General features: G+C 35.2%; 1 protein-coding gene across 7 annotated transcripts in view; it reads right to left on the bottom strand.

The window, feature by feature from the left end:
• ANKS1B (ankyrin repeat and sterile alpha motif domain containing 1B) overlaps positions 1-20,904 on the bottom strand; it is a 445,721-nt gene that overhangs the window by 253,723 nt on the left and 171,094 nt on the right. For all 7 annotated transcript variants that reach the window (XM_052774196.1, XM_052774198.1, XM_052774197.1 and 4 more), the window contains exon 12: positions 17,580-17,760. In XM_052774196.1, the coding sequence (XP_052630156.1) occupies positions 17,580-17,760 (181 nt within the window). The remainder of the gene's footprint in view (positions 1-17,579; positions 17,761-20,904) is intronic.

Raw genomic sequence — 20,904 nt, 5'->3', positions numbered from 1 at the left:
TAAATTAATAATTAGAAGCACAGTCATTTGTACAACTGCTTTGATCCAAATATCATGAAACACATTTTAACTACCACTAACAGGCAGCTACCTCTGAAGAACACAATGGAAACTATTCAGCAGACTATGGGCAGCATCACATATCCTTCTGCCATGGAAATTAAAGAATATACTTCCTTTGCTTAGCTTAGCATTTTAGATAGACAAACTATTGTGACCTATATGGGTGAAACTGTGATCAGCTTCTGAATGATGCATGAGCAAGGAGAGAATTAGGATCAGTCACAGCTGAAGTCTTTTTGCTCTTGTTTGTTTTTCATAAAACATTGAAGTTCTGTGTTGGAAATCCTGGGGAAACAGGGCATGTCTATGCAGAAGCATGAACAAGCACTTGCTTAACTCAGAAAAATCTTTCTCTACATTGAGTTTATAGACATTTCAATTATGGAGGTGCTTAATTTTGTTTTTTCAGCGTTAGTCACATTTGACAAAGAATGTGCCATTTATTATATGAATTAGTTCTGATTATTATGCTGATAATACCAAATTAAATCTGTGTGTTTCTGTTCTTTAATCAAGTAAGTATTACTTGCATTGACTCACTTTGCATAAAGCACATACCAAATGCTAGATAACAAAATGTTATGCAAAATTAAAAAAAAAAAATTAGTAAGCCTCAATTGGGTACTTTAGACAGCAAAACAATTTAAACCGTTAAGACTATTGCAATGTTAAGGAATTTGAAGAAGGGTTATTGGATTGTTATCCTAAACTGACTTGGATATTTCAAACACAATAATGAATCCTTTGATTAAAAATATTTTTTAGAAACCAATACTTACATCAAGCGATTAGAAGAAATCTTACTTACACTGAAGGAAATGTCTCTGTAACTAAATTAACACTGACAGTTGTTTCATAAGGGCATGATGTTTTACTGATATTTCCCTGAAGAAAGCTCAGTTTCATGATAATATAGCAAAAATAGGTCAAAACTTGAAAGATCAGGATATTATACTACAAGTTTTTAACACAGGGAGAGATCAAACTTCAACCTGCAATTTTTGTGTTCATTTAATCTTCCCTTTAACAAATTACAGTACAATTGGCAGTGATTAGAATACATTGCAATTTTCTTTTTAAAGATGCAAAAGGAGCTTCATGAACACAGCAACATTTTGAGGATCAATTTGAATTCCTTGGAGTGAATTTTTACCATCTGGAAAATGCTTCACACTTAACTTATTTTCAGTAACTCTTTGCAAAATATCAGGGCAGCACAGTTTTCACCAGATCTTTCTTTATCACAATTCTATAATTCCAATATGCTATCTAATTATAAAAAAAAATATGCAGAATCACACTTGAACCGTAATTGGGACAACTTTTGCATCTGTTTTGCTTATTCAGGCTTTGAGCTTCAAACAGCTTTAGTAAATACCTCATTGGAAAGGTACATTTCTATTGTTAACCACACTTTCCAAAAAAGCCTTCACATTTACTGTGCATTTCTGGGTCCAGACAGAAGTTCAAAGTCACCAAAATATAATCCCATAAGAGAATATTCTATATACTTTCATTTCCCAAACATTATGCCACATGCCATTAAACAATGAAAACACCTTTCAAATTTTGGATAAGCATCTTCTATCCTATTACATGTCCTCATACATGGTATTCGAAAGCATTTAGCAATACATCCAGTTTACTCCATCCAGAAATCTGGACTCTCGGAAAAGAATGTTAGATTAATTTCCACGTTTAATATATTTATTCTCAACTGTACTTTACATTTTATATCATCAACCAAATTCACTAATGTTTTACACAGACAAAAGCTCCAATGGTGGGTTGTTAAAAGAAAATGTGTCCTCCCAACCTCAAGCCAGGAAGGCATTGTGGGATTTGCACTAAATCTGTGAAGGCTGTGAAGAGAAGGGTGGCAAAATGAATGGCTTCAAAAATCCAGTTTAGTCACTGGTGAAACCCTTTTGGTATCTTTGACAGCTCTAGAACCGTCTCCAGCATGATCCAGAGATCCTATACTTAGTGATAACATGCCCTGCCTTCACTTTATTTGAAATCTCTTTATAATCTGTACTAACACAGGAAGATATAATTGAGCCTCAATGCCTCAGCAATAAAGATGATGACATAATGATCTCATAATATTTCTGAATTCAGCGTTATGCAAAAAATTGCTAGGAAAATGTCCTGAAAACCAGATAGTAGTAATGTCACTATAGCTGTAATGGTCTGAACTACATGTCTCTTTCAAATACAACATAATTCTACATTTTCTATTTATAGGCTGCTCTGAATCTACACAGGGCCAGACTGTGTACTGCTCCGGATCTTCTGTGCATGTGTGAAAGCCTGCCATAACACCTTACACCAGCTAGCAAGGCAGCTGTTCGAGAACAGCAGACAGCAACTCTCCCTGAACTCTTTTCGTGCTAGGGACGGAAGAGATAAACCAACCGTCTTTTCTTTTGGCACATTTTACATTAAATATCTGAGAATACCAGGCAAGGAGGTAACAGGCTCAAATTATTTTGCACGAACTTGCACTCTTAAGAAAGGGTCAAAAATACTGGAAATGGAACAAATTTTTCTAACACCCCTATGCTTTTCTAATAAACACCTATCCAGCAGGATTCAGGTAAACTTTATTGGCATAACGTGCCATGGACAACAGACCCTCCTCCTTCTCCTATTTCCCAGAGCAGACTGTGCCCGACTGAGACAGATCATCTCTGATGCGCCTCCGTCAGAAGAGCTTGTGACTATGTGCCGCAATTTAGCCCATAATATTTTCTGAACGTTAAGTGCTAAACTTAAAATTAGGAGTTTCATATTATTCTATTTTTAAAAATGATATTTTTCCTGAGCAGAGATTGACTCCGCATCTGAGGAAGCCACAGAGGATGAGTTATTTCATCTATGGGCAGAAATAATTTTGCTTCTGGCATATACTTCAAAGCAATTTTTAGATTCTGAAACAGAAATAAGTGATGAACTGTGCTAAAATGTCCCAAATTGATCTCTAGCCTTAGAAAAACAGGAAGCATGCAGATTTAAATGCTTTTTTAGAGCACAGAATAATCCCAAGTCTTGTCAGTTAAGTGAGCCAGTCCAATTCAAATGTGTCTTAAATCACTGTTCAGACCTATCATGCACATGTTCCACTTTAGAATTATGGATTTAGTTCAGAATGATATCCCACTGGTTTTGAACTAATGTATTTGCCTCCAGTGTTTTTAGAAAGAAAAAGCTCTTCCACACTAGTAATTTTTAATGTGTTGGAGTCTGATTTTATCTGAAATCTGCTAAACTCAGTATGAATATTTCCACTAATACCAATAAGCTTTGGATCAGGCCCCTACAGAATTTTAACTGGTACTCAGCATTCTAAACACATTTCTTACTGAATTGCACATATTGTCAGTATCAAATAATCTATGACATCTTCTGAAGATAGTCATAACCATAGATATCTTACCAAATATTTTATTTTGCAAAATATACTTGCACATTTGGGTCTATGACTTCAAAGAATAATATAGATGTAGTTATTATATAGTTAATATAATATGTAGTTACATATAATATGTAACTACAGCATGTAATTAAAATTCCTTTATAAAAGGCTATTTTATTTTTCAGGTTATGAATGAACGAGTGGTGGTAGCATGCAGCACAATTTGCTATATCCATTAAAAAACAGTGGCAATTTATTTTGTCTGCCTTGTAAGATTATGTAACTGCCTTTATTTGATTTTACGAGAAAGGATGATTTAGGACTTCTTCACATAATTTTCTGCTCTTTTTGGTGGAAAATGTTGATTCATCTAACAAAAGATTCACGAGATATAGTTGTTGGTTTCCATAACGCTTTCCTGACATAAGATTTCTCAGCTCCAGAAAAGGATGTATGGATGAAACTAGAGAACGTACAAACGAACAAGACCAGGAGTTTGAGGTATCCATTGGTGATGTGGAAAACAGAGGTTTAAATCCCTGCTCAGCCCATGTACTTGAAAGAAGGATTTTATAGCGTAGATAAGTAACCTAACCATCAAGCTGCTGACTATTTGCTTTCGCTTTCTCTTCTCTCTTCTCTTTTTGACCTATCTAATTTTTCTTGTTCTCTTTCTCACACAGTTTTGACAGGTGTCAGTACTCCTAAGTTGGAATAAAAAATACTTTGAAATTTTTCATCAGATATCAGTATAATCGTATCATTGACATTTACTTAGGAGAACCACTGGACCTAATGCCGTATCTTTAGTTTATTTCAAGCTTAGCTCTCAAGTTTCCAGGGAATAAGTGAGGGGTATAATGAATGCTAAGAAATACATTTCTATTAGATGAAAAATTATTTGCTCAGAAACATAAAAATACCTTTTTTTCCTGTATCACCAGTGTTGTTATCCTTGGGTTATCAGATTCAGGACTAAAATGACTAATAGCTTTGAAATACAGTTAATGTCCTTTTACTACTTTGCGTATTTATTTCCCAATGCTATTTCAATGACAGTACTTAGTAATTAATTCTTTAAGCTTAATTTGCTTGCAGATAGGATGTTAATCATACAAGATCTGTTGTCTGTGGTGTTGAGGCAGAACTTAATTATACACAGACTGATGAGCAGGTTTTCCTTTAGTTGAAATTACTGTAGTTCAGTATCAGTACATGACTATGGTGTTTAGCACCGTGAGTGGTCTTACTGGTTGTGACGCAAAAGAACAGAATGGAAGGAAAGTGCATATCCAATAACCAAGCTTGGTTTGTAAGTCCTAAGAAGAGTGCATATAGCTCCCATAAAAAGAAATAAAGCTCCCATAAGGAAAACACAACACAATATCTAATTATAAAGAGAAGTTCAAGATATAATAATATGTGATTATTTAAATCCCCAAAGGTGAAGAAAGGAAACAACTATATGATACTTTCTAAAGCAATTGTGCTGATTATTTAGGTAGCTGATATAAGTATTTAAAGCAACCCAATATCATCCATGGAGTAATAAGAGGCAGAGTAGCCTAGACCAAAATATATGACATTATTAAACTCAGAGAGATATCATCTAAAAAACTAAAATATGCATTAAAAGCATATACTTCACTATGATTCCAGGTAAGCACCATCATGAGATATTTTTGCTTTGATATTATTGTATGTACTACATTTTGTGAGAATGGTTTGCTTTCACTGCTGGAGAAAAAATATTTCCCCATGGCTACTGTTGCTATAGGTGACGTTTCAATTGCTGCTATACTGTGGAAGAATGTTCCTGAGAGAAAGAATATATCAGTTCAGAATTTTCTGAAATCCTGAAATAATCATGTCTGATTATTTCCTGAAATATTCATAAGTCTGATTATGACACTCGATTGGAACTTGAAAAAGGTCTATTCCAAAATTTTTATTCAAAATTAAGCCAGACACTTAGTACTTCAGTGCTGCTCACCTTATCTTTAATTGAGATTAGTGATATTTACATTTCCTCATATTTTTTGAAGTATAGATACATGATAAGGGGCAACATGTCACTTGAGCATCAATGCTCTTTTAGTAACTGGCCACGCATATACTTTTAGCATTCCTATGTGGATGGTAAGGAACAGCATACTCAGTATCTGTTCCACTGTGAAGTAGACGAATTCAACACTTGCTGTAGAGTTAAAGCATGAAGATACAACAGATCAGGTGAGGACCAGCTACTTGTTAAACCACCAAAATGTAGCTGCCTGCCTAAATTCTCTGAGTACTTCCGAGTACGTGGTATACTGTCCAAGGAGAACTTGCCCTGACAACATGTAGACACAGCATGTAGGAAGATATGGGCTGTCAGTTCCACTGACTTTTAACGACATCATCGGGGGTTTTTGCCTATAGGAATTATCAGACTATGGTAAGCTCTGAAGGGGAGTACATCACTCAGAAATGGAAAGCAAAGATGGACAGACCATAGCAGTTTACAATATGAAAAATAAATTTGGATGAATATTTATTATTCTGTGGTCATAATATTAAACTACTTCCTAGGCTACAAAAAAGCTTGGGGTAGTATAGTCCATGCAGTTCATGTTGCTCAAGAGGAATACTGTATGTTTTTACCTTTGTGAAAAATGCCTGGTAATACAGGAAAAAACAGTCTTGCCTATTCTCTGAACCTGTATTTTCAGCAGTATTTTTCTTTTTTTGTGTTTTTACCTGATTTATTTCTTTTTTGGTGTCACCTATCCCTTGGCTATGAAGATGGCATAGGATACCTTCCACAGGAGGAGGGAGAGGGGGACAATTACAAGTATCATCTCACTTTTTCAGAGAGATGCAAGTGAGCTAGCAAGCGGGTGGGGTTATTCTAGTTGTTTGAATAAACAGAAAATTATTCAAATAACTGAATATTTATGGGTTTAACAATCGGCTTTCCTGGAATTTATCTAAGAAAAGCAAAACAATAAGCTTGGTTTTACAAAACCTGTATCTCATAGTCAGGCTTTCTGATATCTGACATGGTAAAAGGGCCAATTGGAACTTTTTCTGTAGCTGAAATATTCAGAATCTCTCCTTTCTCACTGTTTTCATTCTTCTGATTCTTTTGTGATTAATAGGAGCTGGTTTATACTGAAGGCTTACAGGTGCATCTATGTTAGTGTTTTAGTTTGGATGGGAAATCTCCTGACAGCTCCTATTTATTGTGGTTTTGTTCACATCCTGGAGCAATCTCAGAGTCCATAATCTGTATTCCTTCTGGCTGAAATTAAATGGGAAGATGGGCTTCAATGCGAGCACTATACCGTTGTTGACTTTTTTTGTAGAAAATACACATGATTTGTTCTTCCCTGATTTTTAAGGTGCCACTAAACATTCTAAGACAATACTTTAAAATCCAGCAAGTGCATGATATACAGGATTCATTTGAAGGATACCTGGTTTTTCCTTTTGCCTCAGTAATAACAATATTAAACTGCCTCTTAGAGGACTGTTGCATATGTAAAGGTAGCTTTTTCATAGTTTAAACCCATTTATCAGAAACAAAAATCCCCAACAACAAACCCACTCTCCTGTTATGGGAAACACCAAAACTAGTAACATAAAAGTAAATTAACTTTTACTCAATTAATATTGAATTATTTCTATTGAAATATTGAATTATTATTGAATTATAGTATTGGTTTATAGTATTCTATGGAATCCAGTGAACATTAAAACTGAATAAACCTACATCTAACTTTCTCCTGATTATAGTTCATGCAAGCTAAGCATAACAAGACAGCTTTCATATGTCTGATACCTTGATAGCTTAATAAATTAAAAGCTGCTAGGGGAGCATTATATTTGAAGAAAAACTTAAATTTAAATTTAAAAAAGCAAGCATAGTGGGCCCCAAAGAATTCAAATAAGTTGAATTTAAACTAAACTAGATTTTAAACAAAGTGGTACTAAAAATGCTACAATGAACTTACTTTTTGGATGTGCTTGGATTTTCATACAGCTTGAGGTTTTGCATGGATATTCTTTCTTGACAAGTAAGCATTTTGCAAATTATTGTGCAAGGACATACTTCTCAACAGCCATTTAAAACCTGACTGTTACCAGAAGCAGGGGTCTTATTATCAAAGCTACAAGCTACCCGATACGTTAAAAAAGAGACTGTAGGTAGCATTACAAATTATTGATCATCAGAAGTGTGACTCAAACTCCTTGGTAAGACTATGTAGAAGTCTACATTTGATTTTTTCTGATGTCCTGGTTAAACCACGACATCTGATGACACAAGATGTGTGTTGCCTCTACTGTTGCCAATATGGATTCTGGAGAGGGAGGATTATCGAGAATCCTGACATTCCTATGAGGTATGTCTGGAGACATCAATTCTTAAAAAAAAATCCTTAGGAGATGAGTAATATTATTCCTTGTGAGCTGTACAAGATCGACCCAGAGTCCTTTCCTAACAGGGTACTTCAGCATGACTTGAATACTAAGAAATAACATACATAAATAATGCCACTACAGAGTAAGTCTTCAATACTTTCATTCTTGTAAATGTACAAACAGTAAATAGCCACTAATGAGCTCTACAAAACATCAACAAAAGTGGGAATAAGACTTTTTTTTCAAATGATTTAACAAAGGGCTTCTCTTGATATAAGAAAAATATCCGTAACTAGAAAACAAAAAAAGCCACGATCCAAAAGAAAATTATTCTGTGTCTCAGGAATTAAGAATCTGAGTTCTATGAACAGTGCTGCTGAAATGCAGAAAATTGGCATCAGCTGGTGTCACAATCTGCTGCGTGCAAGTCACACAAATGAAAGCTCTAGAACATAAACAACGGACCCACTTTTCAGCCTTCTGAATTTGTAAATGATGGGAAACAAAAGGTGCAACCGCCTCATGGGGATTAGATATTTAGTTAAGTATGGAACTCCTTGCAAAAATATCTTGTGGGTGCAAAAATTTTACATGGGTTCAATGTGGAACGGATAAATCCACAGAACAGAAATCTACTAAGGTTGTGTAATACGCAGGAAACATCCAGGAGGACCTTGGGCTGCAAATAGTTGCAGGCTGTAACGACATTCTGAAGAAGCATTGGTATGCATTTTTTTTTGCAATTACGTAATTCCCAAAGGCATTCATATTTTGTCATTGTCAAAGATGATACAGGGTAGATAAAACTATGCTCTTACTCAGGCCAGCCTTTCTAATGCTTTTTATTTTCTGTCCTTCTGTTTTGCTAAACTCATGAGAATTTATTCATTTGGGTCTCTGACAGTTCTGACATATTTTCAGAGTACAGCTTTGTATCTTCCCTAGACTTGGCCATCTGCCCCCATCTTCTTCATCTGAATAAGTCCAAACTCTCAGTGAATCCTCTGCATACCTCTAAGAAGATAGTATCTCTCACTATGTAACAATTAGAAATGGAAAAACCCCACTCCTTTCAATGTATACAATTTTACAATTAGAGTTACATCACAACTAGAAATACAAAATGAACACTCATATACAGAACTTGTATGACCAAGTCCAAAATTAGGTACAATATATGGTGTTTCTATAGATTTTCAAAGAAACCTTTGACAGTTTCAATTTATATTATTTATTATATCCTGAACTTGTGCAATTATTTATTTCTACCAAAGCGTAGAAATGCTCCTGAGAGCAAGGAATATTTTTAAATTTTTTCAAACTTGCCAGTATCTTTTTGAATTCTTATCTAATTACAAACTATCAAACTAGCTACTGTATAGAAGTTATTCACTAACATAGGAAAAAACAGATGTAAATATTTCATCTTGGTTTATAGTAAGATCTATTCAGTCATTCATGAAAGTGTTTCAGATTTATTGACTAGCTCCTGCTAAAAAACGGTTTTTGAGGCTAGAATCAAAAGTCTGGAACTCATGATGTCATCCCCATTTTAGACAAAATGATGGTGGCTATTCCAGAATGAGGGAGATCTGGGTTCACTTTTCTGCTTTCACTAAATAGCATCAAACTTTCATTTTCCGCAAGAATACTACCAACTGCAACGTATTCTGGTATGTGTTTCTTTTACATTGGTCAACTAAAGCTGGTAATAAAATACCTAGTTAATTAGCTAATGAGTGAGACTGACTGCCCTAGTTGTTGGATATTCACCAAAGTTATAGAAGGTTTGTTTTCCCACCCATATAGACCATTTTTTTCTACAGAGCACAACAAGATAAAAAGAGAGATTTATTACAGCAAATGCTAGTAGCATTACAATTGGATAACAAGGAACAGCGAATAGAAAAAGATGAGTTGAGTTACGTCACAGAAAGTAAGAAAGAGAAATGAAAATTGTCTTTTGTTTCAGAATGGTCTTAGAAGAAAAGAAAACAAAAGTTCTTCGTTACTGGTTGGTATGCAATACAGAGAGATTTTGTTTGTTTTTTTTTTTTTTTTTTTTAACTGGAGCTCACTAAGTATGCTCAGAAGACTAAAAGTTCTTTAAAAAAACAGGCACTTTTTTGCCATTTCCTTCAGTTCTAATCATCCCACGTAGGGCTCAGAAATATAGCAGGTGAGCAGAAAGCTTCTAAAAGATACAAACATTCTGCTAAGGAGAAGAAGCAGAAAAGCTATTAAATATGAATAAGAGGACATGATAACAAGAAAAGAAAAATAGATTTAAATGTAAGATAGAATACTCTAAATAATGCTACAAACAGTTTAAATACATCCACAGAGTGAAAGAAAATTGTACCACAAACAGTACAGTGAGGAAGTGAAGACTGAAACATCCTAGTGCTCTTTTCTCCTAGCCCTCATCTTGCAATGGCAATCCTTCTGACTGATGAAGTTTTCATGAGCATCCCTCCAGAGCTTGGTCAATCTTATTTACAAAATGTCCAAAGGAAAGATAAGGGAACAATATAAGGCATGCTGATAGCGTAAAGACTAGAATGATCTGTCTCTGCAAATGGTTCCACTACAAGTTAAGGAGTTATTTTGCTTCCAGCTTAGTAAAAAAAAACCAAAACAGCAAAGCAAAGAGTTGACTAAGATGACAATCAGATAAATAGGAGTATTGCCTATAGTTATTGTGCTTCTAGAAATGGCTAAGAATTGTAAATGAAACATTACAGAAAATACTTTTTCTCTTGACCTTACATGTCAGGATAGTTATTATAACTGGAAAAATTCACATCAGATACATATAATTAAAATTGTAATTGTATTGCTTCTAACAATTGCATTCATAACCTCTTCCTCCAAAGAAGCTCTTTAAAACCTGATGTTCCTTCAGGAAAACATTTTTTGATGTGATGAACCACTATTATGTCTGTCATCTCCCACAGAAGAGGACGTGCAACTAAATGAAGTGTAGTAGATTTTAATAGCACAAATAGACATGTACACAAACATGCATACCTTCCTTTATGTTTACTTTAGGGGTAAAAAAAAAGAGTCAAAGAAATAGCTAATACCTGAAGCAGACTGTAGTGTAACGTGTAGTGCTCCTAAGGATCCTGAGGGAAATCTTCCCCAATTTTAGGACAGTCTCTAAGAAATTCTCATCTCCAGCATCATCATAGCATTCCTCTATTTCTTACCTCCCTGCTTGCTAGATTAAGGCTTAAGAATTTAGACTTTCAAAATTAGTAAGTGCATTTTATGTATTACATGGGATTTTTCCCCCCTCTGTATTGTCAACAATTGCTAATTAGCTTTATTCATAGTAAGCAAATAATGTGGGGGGGAAAGAGCAAATCCTCTGAAGAATAGCCATCTGAATAAAAGATAGGCAAGCACATTGCTCAACACATGCCTATCCACATGTGGTCAGATGATTCAGAATTTAATTTGAAAAGAGATTAGCTGTTCATGTCATTTCTTGGTTTATTAACATATCCAATGCTATATCTGACAACAGGGCTTAGAGACCCATCTGCAGTTTTAGTCCTCCAATATGCCTGCTTCGAATTTTTTTATTTTCATGGTAATTTACTATGGACTTAGCAATCGGAATATCCCCATAGTTAGTGACATGTGAGACAGTATGGTTGGAGAGCAGGTTCACACTAACACCTTCTAAGTGGTTTTAGTGCAGATAATTCATTTAAGCCTGTGAAAAGACTGAAAGATAACACTGTACAGGCATTACTGAAGACCTAGGTAACACTACCATGAAGTTTAAGTTGGAAAAATATATCTCTAACAAGATTATTTTTAAGTTCAGGTGGCGTGGGATTTAGGGGCTTATTGTATCTAATGTTTCATGAAAGCACTAGTACAGAAGATCAGTTTCTTGCAAAAAGATATATTGTTTTTGAATGGAACGGCAGAACTCAGTTTCATCTACAGCTTTCCAAGCATCGCCTCACTTGAGCTTTTTGCTATCAGATCCTTGTACATGATATACTGCATGTTGACATATTTGTAACAGAGAGATACAATTACAATGAGCTTCATGAAGTAGGTTGTTTTGAAACTGGAAGGTGTAAAGACAGTAATAATTAACAAATAGGAGTTTATAATATTAATTAACCTTACCCTACAGTCTGTTCCTGTGGGACAGACTGTATCTTTGCCTTGGCTAACTGTGCAAAGGCTGGAATTAGAAGCAGCAAAAAGAAGGGCAACATAAGGAGACCTTAACGTGCTACATCTGCTGGACAACTTAATTAGAATTAAAAAGAAATTGTTTGAGACAGTACCGAGTATGATCCCCAGTAGCAGTTCCTGGAATAGCTCTACTATGTCTTACTAATTGCACTGAGTTGAACTTGGCTATAAACTAAAGGGAAAAAAGAGGTAATCTTCACAGATGAAAAGGCCGAAATTAACCTGCTTTGAAGAATGCCTTGGCACATTTTGTTGTATTGTAATCAAGATGATGATGAAGAAAATAAAAAAACAGGGAAGAAAAGGCTTCAATTTGATCTTCTCAGGCATTTCATCTGGAAAAGAGTTCCCAATCAATGATATGTTGGTACAGGCTCGTAATCCCATTTTTTTCAGATGTTCCCTCACTGGAGTTGCAGATGTCCACATACAGGAGATGGGAATGCTTTATTTACCAGCTTTTGTTGATTATGCTTATTTCATTACATGCCAATATTTTGCCCTTTCTCTGTCACTGGAAAACTGTATGTTCTTTTGGTAATTAGTAAGGTATTGTTAACAGACAGTATACCATGAACTTGCATACAGCACACCTAAAAATACCCTCTAGCAGTAAAAGGTATTTTCTTTTTTCTTTGTATACCTTTCATTTTGTATTTCACTTCTAGTAATTCCAAAAATTTATAATTGAAGAAACAAGCTTTAAAGAGTCTACATAGACATCACAGTTTGATCTTTTCATATCAGATCTTAATAAATGAGATATTTGAATACGAAAGTAATGTTGACAAATATGTGACCTACTTCAAATAGCAGCTTTGCTAATGTCATGTAAAGGAACATTCCTGCAGCAGAATAAATTTTGACTGTATCTAGGAATGCAACATAGCCACGAATTTTAGACCAGACCTCTGAACCAAGTTTCTAATACTTTCTAACAGCCACAGTAAGATGCTGAATGTCTTGATTCTCTCAAAAGAGAAAGATAAAAGTGCAAGCTTATCTTTAAGTGTAGGGCTGCTTTTGCTTCAGAAAAATTGGGCTTGTGAGACAAAACAAGTTGATCAGATACTTACTTTAAAAAAAGATCGGAAGACGCTTCAGAAACCTAAGGTGTGACTCAAATATTACTTTTTTAGTGTAGAAGAGAAAAAATTATAGTCCACATATTAAAGACTGAGTTCTTGAATTGTACATTCTGGGTTGTTCTAAGGAACGACGTGGCCTTCTTAGATGAATGAAATAACATTACTCATAGTCAGAAAACGAGACATGTAAAAAGAGTAGGAGCTACAGTAAGGTCCTCCAGTGGAGACAGACTTTGTAACTAAGAGATAAACTCAGTAAATACCTTTAGGTACCACAACAAGATGAGAGAAAAACTGTATGCTCTTTTACAACAAATGGTATGTGGAATTTTTTGAAAATTTAAAGATTTTCATGGACTATTGCCATGATATTACCTACAGACAACTGCTGACATTTTTGCTGCATACATGCATCTGAGTACAGATTTATTTTCTGATCTGAAACGGGACAAGAATATCTGCAGAACTGTCTTTTTAATTTCACAGCCCAATTATACTCAGTACGAGAAGACATAATGAAGTTAATATTGGTTAGAGAAAGATCCATTATTCTGACTGATCAAGCAGAAATGAAAAATAAAATAATCCAGAGTGACAATTTCAGCTGCAAGTGTTGATTGCGCCAAGCTGACGTTACCAAGATGGCCACAATTTTGCCGCCTTCAATCTTTAAGATTTACAGTTTCAAAAGAACTTCAGGGATGTATACAACAAGGTACAGAGCTATGATATTAGAGAGGCATCTCCCTGAAAGCCCAGAGTGCCCTCTCCTGGAGTGAATGATCTTGCACACCCAGTGGTCTTTGTTCATGGTCAAAGTTATATGAGGAACATCTCACAAACGAAACCATTGCGTGATTATCAGGTCTTTCATTTTTCATTTGGGTCATCATACAAAGCCCCTACTAAACATGTATTCAGATGATCAAGAAAATGACTAGCATCTTGCCATGACAGAGTTACATACAGTAATGACTTCCTTGTGCAATGGAGTGGACTCACTGTTAGTATAGAAAGTTTAATGGTAGTAGCTGACGTTATTTGGATCCACTGACCTCCAACGTGAGGTGAAATGCCATGCTATAGAAGTATGATCATTCACTCTGGATTCGAGAACACTTCTGTGAAGTCAATGTTCTTGCTGCAAACAAAGCTGTGAAAATAGGCTGCACCAAAGCTGCGTTCACAGTCTGCCCTATGTATACTGGCGTGAGAGAAGAGTTTCCATCAACTTGTTGCAGGTTCTTCTACCGGTTAAAGTTGAAAACAAATAACAGAATCTTTATCCTTACATTTTAGTTGCAGGCAACCTGATGTTAAGGTATCTTCTGCCACCCATGCAGGCAACATACATGGTTTTGTTTATAGTACAAGGCCATCTGATCCCAAAGGTGAAGCACACACTTACCATTACACATGGACTATTCTCCAGCTAATTAATCAGAAAATGTTGTCATATGCTGTCAGTCGGATAATATAGTGCTGTGGTACAGTTCAGTGGTTTTCTACTTGATAGAAATACACTTCTTGAAAATCAGGATCCCTGTTTCAAATCAGGGGATGTAGGGAATTAGCAAACACCAAGAGTAAAAACTGTGATCCCCAAATACAAAAAGGAATTTTCTCTAATCCACCAAAAGTTACAAGAGACTGATTCTTCTTTGGTAACACACTATTGACATAGAGGTAAAATGATGAAGATTTTAGAATTAGAATTATTTTGTTGTATTCATCTTCCACTCTGATCTGAATGATAATAAATCATTGCAAGTTTCCTGAAGAAAACATAAAAGCACTGAAATTGAGTAGGGAAATACTAATGCCTTATTTAGATGGCAGTTCCTGATTTAGAAATCCTTTAAAAAGCATTTTGATTGTTTCAAAGGCGGCAACAGAAAACTACTAGCTGCAGTTACTATGAAAATGGGTTCCTTCTGTCTGCTGTTTCTTTCTGGTCAGCCAGAAGACCCTTGACCTCAATAAGCATGATAAAATAATTTGTTGCTTTTTGCTGATGATGTTTTTAAAAAAAAAAAGAGACACGTAAATGCCCAAGAATATAAGATAGAAGGAAACACTGAAATGCACACAAATCCTCTATTATTATTGAACTAAACATTCCTTTAAGTTATAGATCTTCCATGAATTTTCAGAACAAGTTGGCAATTCAGAGGATTATAATCAAGACATATGACGAATTGTAATTGTCACTATAGATCTGGAAAAGGAACAAGGAACTTTTCAGTGAATCAGCAGCTAGCTAAAGTAGAGAAAAAGCCGTAGCAGAACACTGCTTCTGCTACTCCTTGCTGACCATTTGTATTCAAGGTTCTGCTTTTAACAATCTAGGTAAGACACAAGCCTCAGAGACTTCCAAGAGACACAATTCTGATCTGTTCTTTCTGGATTTTGCTGTTCTCTTTACGCATTAGTACTCCCTGTCTCTTGTAGAATTACAGTGCATCATCTATCATTAAGGAGTTGAAAGGATCTTAATGAATAAAATAAAATGTCGTTTTTTTCATTCAGACTAAGATTGTGTCTAATCTGTGATCCTATGTATTACTTAAATAATTCTAGGATAGAAACCATCGGGGCGGGGGGATTGTACTTTTACTATAATTATTTCATTTCCTAATGGTAAATTAATGATTTACTTATGGTAAACTGTACTCTTGAAAAACCTGTAGAAGATGCCCAGAACTTCAGAACCAGTCATTTTGCCTTTGTTATTTTTTCTTAGCTTTCTAGGCAGAGACAAGAGGAAATTCAGCTTCCACTCAATCCATAAATCAAATCATCCACAAATTAGAAATGTACAGTTCTAATAAGCATGAGATTATAGTTCCAATTTCAGACTAAATGAAATGCAGTGATTAAAAGTCACTGAGTGTAGTCCATTGTAAATTTAACCAAAGAAGATAAAAGTAAAGGAAATCCACATATTATGAAGAACTTAACCAGAACTGTGCAACAGCAGAAATCTGGAGAAGTTCCTTATCTAGCTCCAGTGAATGTTCTTTCTGTTTTCTTATTTTTGCTTTTAAACATCAAGACATATTTAGTATCATTAAACTACCTGGAATAAAATTGTAATCACTGAAGAGAATTTACAATAGAAGAAACAAGAACAACAAAAACCACCCAAAAGGCTAAAGAATCAAATGACCCCAGACCTAGGAATAAAAGATACCATTCAAATTAATTATTTCAGTTAGGCTTGAAAAGATTTGCTATATCCATGAATATAAGCACATACTTTTAGTTTCAAAGATAATGACACAGCCAGTCCAAGAAAAACAATATGAATAATTTCTGATAATTTTAACTTCCTTCATCATAACAGATAAGATTTCTCACACTTAACTTATTTCATGACAGTTCTTTAACAATATAGTTTTGCTTTGATCTAACTATGAAATTAGTTATTTTTTTATCATTTAAAAGCAACAGTTTTCAGAATTTCCAAACCCTACCAACCCAAAATATAGTGGATTCATCTCATTTGAAGACCTATGCTACAGAAGCCAATTGATAAGTTTCTACTGAATTTCAACATTTGCATTATTTTTCATAGTAATCTACTTCTATTTATACCTTAAATACAGTATCCATTTAAAAGAAACAACTCCATCTGCAGATCACATAAAATAGCTATCAAAGACATTTGTTTCAATATATCAGCTTTCCCAAATACTATACTATTCTGCTACAAGTTTAGCCTAGATAAAGCAACTCGCATATGAAATTTGAAAGGACTGAAGTAACTAAATGCATGGTTTACTGACACTTTCTTGGTCCTGAAGTTTTGATCTATGAAGAAGAAAATATTTCAATCTCTCTTAAAGCATTTTCATTATGTAAACCTCTATATACAGATAAAACCTTCACAGTTACAAACACACTATCACTCTAAAGTTTTGCTTTAATGAATCCCATTACTACTGCAGAAACAATGTCAGGTTACTTAGAAATCTCCCCGTCCTCATCTTTACTGATGGTTACATAATCATTTCTAATTAAATTTTTCCATTTAGAAAATCATAGTAGAGTACACTGACCACACAATGATGAAAGTAGAAGTGTACTTGAATCATCATAATTTCAAAAACTACAATACCTAAATTCTAGGCATTTCTGTAAAACAAAGTTTGGTTTATTCAAAATAGAACATTCATGAAAAAGTATATTTTAATAATATTAGTCATGAAATATAAGAACCCTTTGTTGAGCAGCAGAAAAAAAAAATCAGGAATGATTTTGTGTATTTGTGATAAATGTATTTCACTACCAAAGACAACAGCAATTCCAGCTTAAACCCACAGACCTATAATTTTATAAAGCTTTGTTGACAGGCAAAGTAAGCTTTTTTTTTTCTATACCTGGAAGTTCTCTCTCTTCAACACTGTATTCCAGAGATCCAAAGGAATAATTAGCTGGACTGATTGCAGGAGTAGAAACAAAACTTGTACAGCCAATGGTTGAGTTGATGTCAAAATAATTGTGGCTGTGTTTCATTCGGTGAAATTCCAGAGAAGATACTATTGAAGTGCGCTGCTTGGGCTACAAGAAAAATAAGTTCGGAGTGAAAAATACAGACTTTTTGTATTGTTTTCATTACTTGACATTTAATAAATTTACCTACGGTTTCTCTCTTTTTACTGTTTTTATTTGGGTCAAAGGTTGTACTGGTAAAAATCATTTCATATGACAAGCTGTGGTGTGCAGAGATAATTTCCTTCCAAAATTTGGATTAGTCTTCATTAGAAAAAATGCATGTCTTCATTCTAATCAATTTAATTCAAAATAAAATAGGGCTTTACAGCCTTGCATATAATAATTGCAATCATCTTTATAATAAGAAAGGGAGCTCTTCACCAGCTGCATTGCTGGGTACATCTTGCAAAACAATTAGACTGCTGATGCCTGTATAATGAAATTTACAAAATAATACCAAGCACTCATCACTCGAAAGCAACCCTCTGCTGTTTATTCAATTTATGAAGGGCTGCTTTAAATATTCAAAGACTGAAATGTCTAAAAGCTTAGGGGAAAACTGTCAGCTTAAAAAAACATACATGAAAATCAAACTATCTTCATGAGTTTTCAAGGAATAGTGAAAAACTCGATACTAGTTTGTACCAAACATTTACTTTTGAAGTGAAACTCTTCATTGACTCCACTTAATGGCTGTGCTTTGGATTGCAGAGCAGCTTCAGAGCACGAGAAACTCATTCCTTTTGGGTGGATCTACACCATAAGGCACGTTACAGGAGTGTACAAAACGTGCTCCAACTCCTTATGGCCTTTTGACCGTGGGACCACGCTAAAGCTAGCCCAAATAAAAACCAATGAAATCTATATAGTGTGATCGTCAAGGCAGCAACAACTTTTTCACTACACACATTTGTTCCCATTGCACTGCACTACTTATCAACGCAGATGTAACCTTAGTGCTCCATGTCATGGACTATAAGCCACAGACCACCGATGGTTTGCATTGTCGTGCTAAATAGTCTGTTGCAGCACTCATCTGGCTCCATACTCAAAATATCCCAACGCCACGATGCTCCTTGCTGCTTCAAGACCAATGACCTGAAACATTAAATGCCTCCTCCAAAATAGAGGAGGCCCTGCATTCAGGTGTATAGCTGTCTGTATATTTAATTCACAACAGTGAAAAACATCTCAGGAGCTGCTGCCTTAGATAACTAAAGCTGGGAAAAGTAAATAGAGAAAGACAGTAAAGGGTCCTTTAACTCTTCTTGGTTTAGCATGTCAGGCTTAACAGGTCAGAATATTTGTAAAGGTCAGGAATTTGCTACTTATTAGTGTCAAGGCCAAATTATTGCCCTGGGAGCAATAATACCTTCCTCAGACCATGAAGCTATTCACCATCCCTAACTTGGAACTATGTGTTAAAATACAATCTATCCCAGTGGAGTAACTTCAGTTTTGTTTGTGGACTATTTCATTTTTAGGTTATGAGCCCTGCAATGTTTGTGTTACAAATACAGAACTAGACTGGTTTCAGTAAAAATTCGCTCTTTTTATCAGAATGACAGGCAAAAACTTGAATATGCTTAGGTTTGCATAATGTTGATTGTTAAAGTTGTGTTGGGCACCATGTGAATTAACTGTGTCCTGTTAAAACTGAGAAAAATTGCAAAGGGTAAATTTGGGCATTCATCTGGAAATCATCTATGGTCTATTGAGGGGATTTACTTTCTTTAATAATTAAAAACAGTGTCTGCTTTGAAAGGCTGATTCCTAGGGCTAGTAATTTCATGGAAGAGTTCAATGAACAGGGACAGACTCCGACATCAAACAGTCTGGGTAAAAGTCATTGTTTGGGACCTGAGCCAAAGTAAGTCTCTGATCAGACCAAAAATATTCATGTGTACTAATTAAACCTAAACTTTTATAGACAACAAATTCATCAATGACCTAATTATTTCTAAAACTGAAAAAGATCTCTGGTCATTTAGAAACACGTTCCTGGCCTTTTCCCAAACAATGGTGTCTCTGTGGTTTTCCAGGAATTCAGCTTCTGACTTGAAAAGGTGACATTTCAAGTAACATGACGTGTGGGATCTCTGATTATTCCTAAACTGAGACAGTACCTACCTAAAAAGGCAGCTGGGGTGGTCCAGCTCCGTCTTCCTAAGCATCTTCAAAAACTGCTCTGGCTTTTGTCCGGTCAGGTCTCCAGCCACTGCTTCAACTGTGTGCCCCTTTCTGGGAGCCAGAATTGCAGCATCTGATGCATCATGTGGCCTTTTACTAACTTAGGGATGATCAGCTCTTTCACTACACCGTAGCTACTGTATCATCTCTTAAAAGTTTCACAAAACCACCTGCAAGGTCTTGGTAGGGGGCAGAGAGAGGGGGGAAACAAACCAAAAAAACCCCCCAAACTGTTCTGAAGTGTTTTTAAAGATCAGTTTCATCTGCAAATGCTCACATATTCGGAAAATGTGTTTGTCAATAAATAGCTGTGATTTGCTCTGGATACACGGGTTAGTAATATAAAATAAGTCTAGAGTGATTTTCAAAGATGATTATGGAAGTTAGAAACATATTTTCTGTTTGTTCGTGCTAACATGCAACCATCTGCTGACCTGAGTGATACAAAATACCTCCTATATTACTTGGGGCTTTGACATTATTATTATTAATTCAGACAAACATATCTCAGTTAAATATGTCTTTCCAATCTAAGGATTCTGTACAGAACCTCACGCAGCCTCTAGTGCTCTACAGCATAACACTTCTGCTATATTGTTTGGAGTTAACAAGGTCCGTCTGTCAATATGTGCCAATAATTTTTCTACATAATTACACAGGAATCTAGCATCTGAGCTTTTGCAGCTAGCGAGAGGAGCCTTTTCCACCTTTGCTGGCTCCTGTAAAATGTTATGTTGTTAAAGTATGCTAATCGTTCATTAATATATGCTAAGAGAGATGCAGTAAACCAGTTTGTGTTGACTGCATCCCTCTGTCTCTCTCTAAAGTACAATTTGCAAAAAAACTGTAAACAAAATATTTTTTTCTACAGTTAGGATTAAATTCAGTTCCAGATTTAGATAACTAAATTTACAGCATAGCTATTTACATCTACACTAGGTATCTAAGCTCCCATTACAGCCAGTTGATGTCTAGTCAATACAATCAATAGAGTCCAGAGAACAACTCGCCTCACCCCAG

Source organism: Harpia harpyja, chromosome 23, assembly GCF_026419915.1.
Source record: "Harpia harpyja isolate bHarHar1 chromosome 23, bHarHar1 primary haplotype, whole genome shotgun sequence".
NCBI classification, from domain to species: domain Eukaryota; kingdom Metazoa; phylum Chordata; class Aves; order Accipitriformes; family Accipitridae; genus Harpia; species Harpia harpyja.
The sequence above is the reverse complement of the archived record's forward strand: the minus strand, read 5'-3'. Positions and strand labels throughout refer to the sequence as shown.